The 12,726-nt window shown below is 39.7% G+C and overlaps 1 protein-coding gene across 2 annotated transcripts; it reads right to left on the bottom strand.

Moving 5' to 3' along the window:
- Positions 1 to 1,715: 1,715 nt before the first annotated feature.
- On the bottom strand, positions 1,716 to 12,192 carry lhx3 (LIM homeobox 3). 2 transcript variants are annotated; one of them, XM_027025950.2, is made up of 6 exons: positions 11,785 to 12,192; positions 6,122 to 6,293; positions 5,797 to 5,999; positions 4,849 to 5,000; positions 3,567 to 3,738; positions 1,716 to 3,150 (listed from the first exon to the last, which is right to left on the bottom strand). In XM_027025950.2, the coding sequence occupies exons 1-6, from the start codon at positions 11,852 to 11,854 to the stop codon at positions 2,723 to 2,725; spliced, it is 1,197 nt and encodes a 398-aa protein (XP_026881751.2). In that variant the 5' UTR covers positions 11,855 to 12,192; the 3' UTR covers positions 1,716 to 2,722. The 2 variants fall into 2 exon arrangements, with proteins under 2 accessions (XP_026881751.2, XP_026881743.2); XM_027025942.2 differs by lacking the exon at positions 11,785 to 12,192 and adding an exon at positions 8,886 to 8,982.
- Between the last annotated feature and the right edge of the window lie 534 nt (positions 12,193 to 12,726).

The raw sequence follows: 12,726 nt of genomic DNA, 5'->3' as shown, positions 1-12,726 counted from the left end.
AGGGCCACCTACATCATGTGAGGCCCAGGAGTGTCCAGGTTAATCTGAAAGAGTGGGTAGGATAATCTTTCCTGTTTACCATCAGACAGTTCACTCAGCGGGCAAGTGGAGTTGAACTCTGTGCTTTGTCTACATGGCTTATTCACAGCACTCAATGTGGAGAAAGATGAGGAGGAAGACCAGATTAGAGATTCCTGTTTGTGGGCCTTACAAGGGTGAACTGGACTCGCTGTGATAAATCCGCCACAGCCACACATTGAAAAAGGCCGGTAAGGTGACCACACTTGGGATCTACACAGATTAGACTTTTTTTTGTCAGTGCTCTCTTGCTGACTTTCCCATGTGCCAAATTACACAAATACCTGGATGTTATTTCTAGATGTTGCTGCATGCTAAGCCTGGCCCTGTTGTTTAGGTTATTAGCAGTATTTGGGAAGGTGGAAAAGTGTCCTAGTCCAGCACCTGGGAAGGAAGCTGCTTCTCACTGAACAAACAGTGACTATCCATGAGGAATAATTCCATTTGATAGTAACTAATGTTCACACATCAGTGGTAAATACACCTGAAATAGGACCCTCTCAGAGTCTCTCCTAGTTGTTCCAGACCCTATATTTCTATACAAAACCTACCTTTGATTTTTCCCCATAAGCACAGTGACATATTGAAAATCTTGGTCATTGCAGTGTGTCAAGCAAAAGAGATTCATTACTATTGCTATGATATTTTTAGGTCCATACATTTATAGAAAACGTATCTAGCTTTCTATCTGCCTATTTAAATCAAATTTATAAAATGCCTATTTAAATTGATTTAAATTTAAATAAAATTAAAATAATAAAAAAACAAAAACTTTATATATTTATTAATTTCAAATCTACACTTTTTACTAATTTATAACATAAAAAATATCTTGTTTTGTTCTTTCTATATATTAGAAATTGGCTGATATTGGTTAGAATAAATCAGTGCTTTTAAACTTGTGTATAAGAAACTTAAGAGACATTAGATGTAAACTGATTACCATGACAACTGCAAATATTCACTGCTACCTAGATGAAACCTTTACACACACACACACACACACACACACACACACACACACACACACACACACACACACACACACACACACACACACACACACACACACACACACAGAAACTATTTAATCTCTTTAATTGAACTTGAGTTTGAATAAGTAAACAAATGAGGAAATTCACAAGAGGCATCTCATCCAGGCCATGCTAATGGATTGAACATTTCTCCCCCACTGTGGCATCTGAGCAAACATAGCGCGCTTATCTCTGAATCGACATGTTGCATTGCCATCTGCATCAAATTTCTGCACTAAACAGGCACTGAACTCTTGATGATATGGCCTTGGTGACGTGCCAGACCAGAGAATTGTTGATTCAGCCAAACCTTTTAATTGCTCCCGTTCCATTATCAGTGCCATTATATAACATCAATCTGATTAATCTTAGAAAATAAGAAATAAACAAAAATAAAAAGACCAGCCAAACCCACCCTTCACCAACACGGAATAAGAGAAACCTGGCAGGATATCACATTCTGTCTGCCACTCTGTCTTTAGGCCATTCATAACAAATCGAAAGAAAATGAAGATAACAGAATTCTGCAGCTTTTTAGCAAACAGAAAATGTGAAAAGCAAATGACGATAATATCAAGATCCAAACCAAAAAAGCAGCAGAGCTGAGTTTCACTGACAAATTTATTAAAGACCTGTATCACTTATTCATCATCATCAGAGAGAATAAATAAGACATAAAACATCTTTCACATAAACAAACACTTATGGGACCCTAGGGCCAGATCACCTAGGCACCTAAGTGAAACGACCAAGATACATCTGAAAACACACAAATGCATAGAAGTATAGTCCTATTGAGTAACAAGAGTCAACAACTACAACTTGTCTATCCCTGTTTTGAAATGTACAAAGTCCTTGTTCATGATGTCCAAGGAGGTGTATAAAAATAAATACTCCACAACGCTGAGCTGCGATATGCTGGATTGAAACATTTGGCAACGACCAGATACTTTGACCAAAATGGGTGATGGTACGTACAATTAGACACCAAGAAGAGACATGAAAGGTGAAGATTTGTGAAAGTCCAGTTTCAAAAGAGTCTGCTTTACGTGAGTCAGACAGCTACGTCATGGTAATTGGGCTATGCCTCGATATGAATGTATACAGTATTCTCTTCTATGCACCAAACAAGTTCTAAAGATGCCATCTAATGAAAATGACGCGATACACGTTTTATTTCAGGCATCTTGGCAACTTGGAAATAGTGTTCATTGTTTTTGTTTGTTTATCTTGTCTTTTTAGGCTCTGGGTAATCCACAATGAGTGATCTCTACATCATTGCTTTAGTTATGACAGACCTATCATATTATCTGAAAAGACAGACATAAACCCAGTCCAGTCTTTAGGATGTAAAAATCATTCTTGACATTATCGCATTTTTGTTAAACCACACCAAATGGAGAGGATTGCTCAGTCTGAGCCTTAGGTGCATCCACAAGTCTAAAACTCCTTTGCTTCATTCCATGCAGACGACAATAAAAATGAGTTTGACTTTACATTGAAGCGACGATTCCCCCAGCAGTCATGCTTGGAAGCTGACTGCTTTCCTCGTGTGCCTCAGCAGCCAAATCAGCACTCCGTTGTTCCTGGGCAGTCCTGTTCCACAGTCATCAAAACTGGTTATGGTCAACTTCTTCCAGCCAGGACGCTGGACTGGCAGGGAAGTCTGGGTAGCCACCGCTGCTTCCTGTCGACAGGTCTGAACTGGGGCCATTTCCTCCACCCACCATCCGCACACCGGGACCCATTCCAGGGGCTCCGCCCTGACTCACCACCGACAGACCAGAATCAGGGTAGACTAGGCCAGAGATGAGGGGTTGCTGCCTGGGCACGGCCTGAAGCGAGCCAGGGGACTGGGGAAGGCCGTAGGGGCTGCTGGCCCGGAGGTCGTGGTACTGCTCTTGTGAAGGCAACATGGCGCTGTGCTCCAGTGGAAAGGGAGGGTGAGCTCCTCCCTGCCTGCCCAGTGCTGGGGAGCTCTCACTCAGGCTGCTGTAGAGGCCATTAGAGTGGCCTAGATCAGACATGGGTGGCTCATCTGCTCAGACAAGATTAGAGAGAAGGACAATTAGTTGTATAATTAACAGACTCCTCTGTTGGCTTGTACATGCTTTGTACATGTGTACAAAGCCAAATAAACAATTAATGAAGCAAAGCTTTTGTTTTTAGTTAATGAGTCCTTGCAAGACTTCTGCGTACTCATGTTTTTGAATGTTTGCATAAACATAATTATTAATTACTTAATATTCTCACATATTCTGTTCAAAACTTAATAGTATAATTTCAAATTTGGTCAGTTAATAATGTGAACATAATCTGAAATGTAATGTGTGCCATAGACTGAAAGGACACAGACCAGTCTATATTCAAGCCTGACATCAGTATAAAGACGTAGAGGGGCTCAAGCACGCTGTGCCATTTTCAGCCTTTGGTGATTCATTAGCGATCCCATACCAGTAAAAGACACCTCAGCGTCGCTGTCCACGCCCTCCTCTTGGATGCTGTCCTTGTCAGATTTGGAGCTCCCCCTTGATCTCTTCATGTTACGAAAGTACTGTCCCCACCTCTGTCTTCCCGCGTCCTTTTTTAGTCTTTTCTCCTTTGCTCTTCTGTTTTGGAACCAAACCTGTCATAAAAGCGCATTGTTATGCATTGTTCGTACAGGGGCAGATAAAATGTACACGTGCATTGCTACCACGTACTTTAAGTGTAGCTACCAACCCCAAAACTACAATTGTGTAATTATATTTGAATAATTTAAGTTGGCCAATTTAAAATAGGCCAATAAAATTAAATGAATTAAAAATAGATGAAGTCGGCTTTTGAAATGTTTTCATTGACCTCTTAGACCCTAAACAAAATTATAGTGCTAAAATCATGTAGCCTAATTCTACCCCCGCCTCGTACATCTCTGAATAACTATTTTCAAGTGCTAAATAGACGTCATTAACGTCAAGAATAAATTAATTTTCAAGGTCTGTCAGCGGTCTTTTAAAGCCAAGCGGTAGACTGAGGCAGTGTTAAGAATATAACGCGGAAGCTCCTGTGCCCCTGTAAAGATTTATCGAGGTTGTAATTAACTTCCAGACAGCTACAAGTTGTCCTTAACCCTAGGAGCAGACGGGTTAAACACAACAGTTCCGTTTGCACTACGCTTAATGATTAGTAGAATTCCAGTGATCGGACATTACATAGACAGACAATTCATACAAGCAGTCGTCCGCTTTAAAAATCTGTAATATGAAGGCGATCTTTAAAAAGGGTCTTATCAACGTTTAATTAACGTTTACATTAAACCTGCTTCTTACTGCCTAAGGCAAGTTAAGGCTTGTTGCTTACGCAAAGGTTTCGCAATTACATGCAGGGCGATATAACAACTTTTCACCTCAAGTCTCTTAAGTGAGTAATGGACAGTAGAAGCACTTCCACTTCAGGCCTAAGTGTCCTTGCAAAATACATAAAATAATATATATGACCGCGGTCTGCTTTGCTCTTGGACAATATGCAAGATTCCCTTTTAGAATTCTTAACGAGCTTATTCTCAGATCTTCGCGCTGCACTGAGCTCCATTTACTCGTAAATTAGAGTAATCTACCTGTAGTCATGTCCCCAACCCTTCCCTCGGGTTTTCACCCTAGCGCTCTTACTTTTGCTACTTTCTTGTTCGGTAGGCCTGCCTTCTTACGGTCAGTTCAAAACGATAAAGAATACAGTGAAGATAAGACAGTTCACGAACCTGTACCACTCTCATGTCAAGGCCGGTTTCTGAAGATAGCTGCTCCCGTACGTGACGAGCTGGTTTGGGTGAATTATTGTAGGCGTTTTTCAAGGTCTCCAGCTGTTTGGCGGTAATGGTTGTGCGTGGTCTTTTAGCCGTGGAATCAGCCTCTGCATTAAAAGTACGCATAATGTTTATTCAAACTCGGCCTTTTCATATTGATTCATTTTGTTCGACCATTTAAAATCAGGAAAATATTTTTGCTTTCGTACATCTGCCATACAATCCAGTATTAAGAAACAACCAGATATAGGCATATACGAAGGAGTTACCCTACCATCGCTTTTCTTTTCAAATGCAGTTTTAACAAGAAATGCATTCTATGTGGAATACAAGCTTCGCTGTAGGTTATGGACTAAAGCTCTTAAAATGCAAAACATTTCCTCTGGGTGTTTTGTTTCTGTAGACTACTTTCAGATAGATTATCCCCGTGCCGAATTTGTTGGAGTTTGGCGCAGACTGCTCCAAGAATTGCAGCACGCATAGAATCAGCTAAATGCTGATTCATTAATCTGGTCCTGCAGTCACTATATATCAAGTAAGTTCTGGTCTACAAGCCTCATCGTTTTCCGAAACACCATTTGTACTGGTCTTAGAAGTGCGTATTTATTGCGTTGGCGGTTATCGATTCGGAGGCTGGCAGTGTGCAATTAGCTCAGGTGGGTCAAATGTTTATAGATGACCTCATGACCGGGAAGATGAAGTTCACAGTTAAAAGCGGCCAATCTATACGGGGTCATTGAATTAAAGAAGTAAAACAATTAAACGCCTTGGTTGGAACTCGTCTTGATGTCAAACAAAATAGACTTCAAGCGGATGACGTTATCATGACTTTTGAACGTAGGCTAATCGATGAATCTATCATTCTTTCGTTTAAGATTATAACTTTAAATGTTTTAAACTCACCTCTCTGCTTGGCAGTCTCATAGTCGACTTTACAAACAAGTCGACTGTCCTCCATCAAATAATATTCGTCGCCCGTGGCCAGCTGTCTTTTGCACACAATGCATGCGAAACAATGCAGGTGATAGACGAAATCCTGCGCCCTCCGCACCACCTGGGTCGGCGGAATACCTTGCTGGCAGGCTGCGCACTTTGTCCCGAACCTCCTTTTTGCAGAAACAAGGCCAGACTCGCGTCAGATATTCGTGCTTATACGCAAACACTACCAGAAGTGTAAGTACGACAAAAGGACTGAAAAATATGCAGATCGAATGGTAGACGGGCTTACTTGAAAAAGTCCTCTTTACAGTAGACGCTGTCGCCTCGGGTGAAGCACTTGTCCGCGAGCTGGGACTGACAGTCACTACATTTTAGACACTTGCTGTGCCAGTGACGGTCCAACACCTTCAGTATGAAGCGGTCCACTATGTGTTGACTGCAGCCCGCACAAACGGGAATATCTGAAAACGAGATAGAGAGAATTTCAAATTAGCCTGATATTAGAACAGCAACGCAACATTATCTCTTTCCCACAATTTAAACGTTGTTAAAATGAGAATTTGGGATTTATGCTCGTGATATTAGTAGCCTAAATCAAGAAACGTTCTATATTTTGTTTTTTTTTCTGGGAACGTGTAAACATTTGTGGCCTATGAACGCAAAAATGCAATCTTAGATTAAAAAGATTATATCAGAATTTATGTTTTAGTTCTTTAAATATGGCTAATTCTGTTTGGAACCTAAATCCAAGGTCCGATATAGGGCTATTTTGACATATGGGCTTTTAAACATTTAAATAGCAAAACAAAATTTACTCTTCGCATGAGCTAATCCTGGTAAATCTACAGTCTAATTGGGATACATTTGCGTAGGCTGAGATCATTTTCAAATGTTCATCTTGAGTTTAATAGCGCTGACTACCCCGATAAAACAAAACATTCCTTATCGTGACAAAAAAACATTAAATGGCAATGAAAAGAATAAAAGATCGAAAGTGTGATAATACAAAAGATGGCTTTGGAATTACTGAAATGAATCCATTAGCATGAAGAAATGTACTAACTTAAAACAGGTAGCGAATTATGTCACTGCTTATTTCTGCACATCTTGTAGTACATACGTAGCAGTAGCAGTAGTAGTAGTAGTAGATGTAGTAGTAGCAGCAGCATAAATAAACAAACAGTAACATCACATAGGCTATCGTTTGGTCTATCTTTCAATGGCTTGAGTGCATAAATGCAGCTCTTTTATCTGATGATATTTTATGTCACACTGTCTGACTTTTAGAAACGCTATTCCAAACGCGAGAGATTGAATCGGAGAGAAAGTTAGTACCACGCTTGAGTGACTTCTGATCAATTGGTGATATACACGAAAATCAACAAAACCTACTCAGTGGACGCGTACAACTCTTTCCTTTCTGATGTTGGACACGACACAATCCAAATACAAAACATCAAAATGCGTTAAAAATGACACATTTGCACAAACACATAACAAAACAACAACAAAGGATAAACACAACAAAACGAGCAACGCAGAAACGTATATGCCCTGCTACAAGCACAGTGTAGGCTTTTAATTGGATAAAAGAATAGGCTCACTGGTGACAGTCAAATGTGACAATGAAGCGCATCTATTTACTCCGTACCCATTACAATACAGTGTGCCTGTTGTTAACACGTGTATCTTGTTGTTGTGGTCCCAGTTTCTAATTGAGTGGTGTCAGCTGGGCTCACGTTTAGGAAATAACGGAGCAAGCTCGTCTTTCTTTAGCCCTATCACTCATACGACAGTGCAAGCAAACAAACAAACAAAAAACAACCAACCAACCAACCAACCAAACAAATCTTGCAGAATTTTAATGATGCCTCATAATATTGAACATAGTCTTACATGAGGCCCAAAAACAAACAAATCGGATCTTGCTTATGCTGCCATGCACAAGTCAGTTGTACCTGTATGTAATCACGCGATTGTGGGAGAATCATGCGCGACTACTGACATTGCTTATCTGTTGCTGTCATTATTTAAAAAGTGGGGACACGTCACATTTCCTCTAACGAAAGACTCGCATTTCTTCTGTTCATTTGTAGGATTTCAATGCAAAATTAATGCGTCGGTCCTTTCTGGCACCCAAATCAGCAAGCAAGACGCGTCATGAACAGGTGCACAAATAGTTATTAATTATTCAGTGGCCCAAGAAGGCTTCTGAGCAACAGCCGACCATAATACAGATGACAGAACTCGGCATTGCTCATGTAAATCGCTGGATATAAAGGCAGGACACTAGAATAACACATAGCAACCATGTCAAGTAAATCAAGTACATTCAAAGCCTGTTATGTTCGCAGAAGAACTTGCGTATTGTTTTATAATAATAATAAAGAAAATAAGACTCCACGAATTTAAATTCGGGGATAGCAATTGCAATTGCATTCGGCTAAGCAATTGCAACCATATAACTTCACTCCACAGGCCCAGCTATTTTCCATCTCAGAAGAGAAACGGGTTCCAAAAAGACAAAAGTTGATTTTTACGTTGCCAAAGAAAAGACATATGTTTTCCGTAGATCTACTGCCTTTAGCCTTAAATCCTTCCAAGTACAGATTCAGTCGTAATCCAAAACAGCGGCACGGAAAGCATCACAGAGATGAAATCTGAGAGGGTAAACCAGCAGAGAAAGCAACCCTGCGAAGACGCGATTACATATGCTGGGCTATTCATTTAATAACCTCACAGATATATTTTACAATTGGCCTATGGGGGAGAGCACATTAATCAGCTGAAATAAACATATTCCAATAGACATATTCAAATAGCCTAATTCTTATATACCTTTTTCTAAAAATGTGAAATGTTAAAAAATGATCTTGTTTATGCTCTGCAAAGCATTAAAGTAGACATGCCAACAATATTTAAAGACATAATGCTGAAACTTACAAATTCATCTTTGAGTTATAGTAGCCAAAATTAAACTAATATATAAAAAATAAAACGAAATACAATAGGAAAAGTAAATTCCATTCATTCCAAGGCGCTTCACTGTATACCTCTGCGTAATTCCTCGCTCTGAGTCAGCAAAGCAAATAGCATCTCTGTGTTGTTTGGTGGGTCTTTTGGCGAATTCCGTTCGTTATTCTGATCCATTTTTCATTATTCTCTGGAATGGATGGTGAAAACACCTTAATGTATTACTGCCCTGGTGCTATAGGATGCGCACATGTTGAAAGTGTGACCGTCAAGACCGAGGGAGTAGAATTCCGCTCTCACTCTGTTCAGTCACTACACCTTGTGGAGAGTGCTGCGCAATAGATTACGCCGCCCAGTTACCCTGGCGACTACATGGTTAAAACAGAACGGGACAGATTAACATCACCTAGATACAACCAGGAAAGGATCACTGCAGCAGGAAGTTCATTTATTTATTTAAAGGCGATCAGGACGATTTTCTTTGGAGCATACGTAGACATATTATGACCGAAACATTATAAATACTGTTTTCTTTTTCCTTCTTACTGATAACAAGAAAGCAAGGTATTTTGTTGTTGTTTTAGGCTGTAGCCTGTTGAATAAAATGTTTCTTTGCGAAAAAGAAGAAATATAGTTAGATAGATTATATAGTGAATTATCAACATTTATTGGTTAATACACACAATATGCTGTTTTAATGCAGCTATTCTACTATATAACCACGATTCACTTATACTTATTAAATCTTAAAAACTGAAGTAACCTTAATGCCAAACCGTGCCTACTTCAGTAAACGCGCGAGTATGTCTAAATGACTACTGGAATTTAATGTAGGCATAATAACAACAAAAGTATCATATTATTATTTAAAAAACGTGATCTCACCTGATTTCTTTAAACGGCATGGGGTTTTGTCTTTTGCTTTTTACATTTTTATTTTGATAGAAAATAATTAGAAAATGTAGAAACTTTATTTTGAGTTTACACAATAAGAAATGTTAAGGTAACAGTAACAATTCATAATATTAACTCGGTTTTAATGGTTTCAAATGGTATGCATATTTTAGAACACATTATTTTGTACACCCTCATGTTTTATATTCTAAGTTATTGTATATATAGTTTATCTTAAACAGATGTCTTTTCCCCGCTTTAAAAATTCTTCACTTATCTTCCAGTGTCTCTCTGTTTTATAGAGTTGATTTGGTGCTGCCAAAATGCAAATAAAGAATATTATAAATTAGACTTATATTTGCAAACAAAAACCAAAATATAAACAATATTTAAATTGTCGAATTCATACTAATGCCTCATAGCAATGCCTCAGCGATCTGAGAGTAGAATAAATTGCGTACATAGAGGCTATAGTCTCCCCCGCTCTCTCTCTCTCTCTCTCTCTCTCTCTCTCTCTCTCTCTCGCTCTCTCTCTCACACACACACAAACACACACACTGTACATAAACACTCATGCACAGATAATTTCATGTCTCGACGAAGACTTGACTGAGACGACTGTTTGCTTTGGAGAAGAATGAGCAGTGTTATAAAATGCTGATCGAGTCAACACCGGGATGAATTTTATTGACACTGATCTGTCGTGCAAAAGAGCGCCCGGGGGAAATCAGACTTAGTGCCATTGCTGGCCGTGTGCATGATGAATTCAAAATCAATGCCCTATTTGCCTGTATTTCCAGAGTTTATGAAACGTATTTTGGCGGTAGGTGTGGAATGCCTCAGTGTTTGCCTCTTACTTTCAACTTTATAATTTTTATGTTCTATTGACCGCTCACTTTGGAAGGGCGACAGTAATGGTGCGCTCATGCGTGATACTTATGACCCTGGTGAGGACAGCCATGGGAACAATGCGATACAGGATGTAAGACTTTCTGTATACATAAAATAGAATTTTATGTTTTTTGAGTTTATAGTAATGAAATATTAATTTTCTTCTGTATGTCCACCGTGTCACCTCTGACGTAGGCCCAACATCGTATGTTTTCATCTTATTGTCGTGTTTAATTCCTCAAGAGCTCACGTAGCGTGTAGGGCCATAGGCCTATACCTTAAGACATAGTATTATTACTTCGCAATCAGCCTTCATGGACAATTTTGTAAAACAAACAAGGCATTCTATATTTGATAGTGGTTGGCCAAAGTGCTGGCTTCGTGCTGGCTTCGTGCGCCCTCTCTGCCGGTTAGCGACAGGTGCTGCACCTGTCCACGGCAACTCGATACCCGAGGAGCGGTCTCAGTCACCAAAAAAGCGGGGCTACGTGGAACCGACTCTGGTGCGGACATACGGCCCCCTCTGCTTCTGCTGGTGCGACAACCAAAAACGCCCTTGCGCTCTCATGACAACCATGAGCGATGGTGTGAAATGACAGCACGCGCTTAACATCTGTTCCACGCGCTAACAATGTCGCTCATTACATATTCATAACGTATTCCACGAGCACACTGAGAGGAAATAATGTAGAATAGAATCTCCGTGTAGCTAAATTGAAAAAACAAAAAAACATTTTTATCTTGTTGTGCTTTAACATTTCGTTTTTTCCTTCTTGTTGTTACCTACCGCCAGCAAAGTGGTTTAGAATAACTGCACGTCATTCGTTTTAAAATAACTGCAGCTGATAAACGATTACTCAAATGTAGTTATTCGTACAGTATTTGAATTTTCTGTAGCAGGAACTGACAAAATAAACCTGCAAAATAAAAGCAGGAATTCCAACTTATGAGTAACTTGTATATTACACCGCCGGGCACAGCGTGTTATACGGTATGACAGCCTAACCGTTTTTACGAATTCTTCCGATGCACTCACGCGATGCTTTTAATGTTATCCTACCGCATTTGAGTTATAATTTGTTGTCATTTCTACTAATTAACCTATTGGATACTGTGTAATACAATATCTGTTTACTAATATATTTAACACTGAAAACCATTTTACGAAAGAAAGAAAGAAAACTGCACCCTTACCTTGACCCGAGCTGTATCTGGAGTAATTTCCTGAATTTTGACAACTCGATCCTGGATGTTCAAGCAACATTCTGGCCGAATCGCACGTCACCTCAAATCATGCACTACTCAGAGCTGTTTAGGGCTATACGTATAACAAAATACACGCCAATTTATAGCGCGCACACCATATACCTTTTCGATGTACAAGTACAAAAATCCAATTCCGGGAACAGGCTAAAGCAATTTGAGGGAGCTCCAAGCAACCTGCCCTCGGCGCTTGCGGTATGCTGAAAGTTTTCAAATGCGATGACTTGTTTGTTTGCTTGTGCCAGTGGCAAGGTGCTGAGGGAGGAGAAATTTCAGGCTATTAGTCAGCTGATCTCCAACCGCGACTCTTTTGCATAACAAATGTAAAATAGTGGAACTTGCGCGTTGCGCACGTTAGAAGGCTGTGCTCTGTCCACGGTCCTGAAAGGCAGTTTGTAGACACGGGGGGTCGGAGGCGTGTGCACACGCCCCTTCCCACCACCCGCCTCGCGTCATGAGCCCACACGTGTCCTTCATTCCTCGTGTAGGCTGTTGATAGTGTAACATTTGCTCTGTCCTGCGTTTGCTCTATTCAGTGTTGGTTGGTTTAGGCAATAAGAGTAAAACTGACCAACCGGGATGAAACGTTTCAGTCTGTCAACAGAATAAAACCAACCAAGTGTTGAATAGTAGTAGCGTTGTTGATTAGAATAAGTAGGCCTAAACGGGGAAAAAATATATATAATTTATGATTCACTTGTAATATCTATCTATCTATCTATCTATCTATCTATCTATCTATCTATCTATCTATCTATCTATCTATCTATCTATCTATCTATCTATCTATCTATCTATCTATCTATCTATCTATCTATCTATCTATCTATCTATCCGTCCTTCCGTATATCTATTTTTTGTTTTCATTTCTGC

This window comes from Electrophorus electricus, chromosome 6 (assembly GCF_013358815.1).
Source record: "Electrophorus electricus isolate fEleEle1 chromosome 6, fEleEle1.pri, whole genome shotgun sequence".
NCBI classification, from domain to species: Eukaryota; Metazoa; Chordata; class Actinopteri; order Gymnotiformes; family Gymnotidae; genus Electrophorus; species Electrophorus electricus.
This window is presented reverse-complemented; position numbering and strand designations above follow the sequence as displayed.

Bases quoted from the DNA above. Each gene is read 5' to 3' on its own strand.
- lhx3 (XM_027025942.2), bottom strand. From the start codon at position 8,982: ATGGATCAGAATAACGAACGGAATTCGCCAAAAGACCCACCAAACAAC. The intron at 6,000-6,121 runs GTAAGCCCGTCT...TTCTGCAAAAAG, and splicing joins TGTAAAGAGGACTTTTTCAA to GAGGTTCGGGACAAAGTGCG. The intron at 3,739-4,848 runs GTTCGTGAACTG...CTTTTATGACAG, and splicing joins TTGACATGAGAGTGGTACAG to GTTTGGTTCCAAAACAGAAG.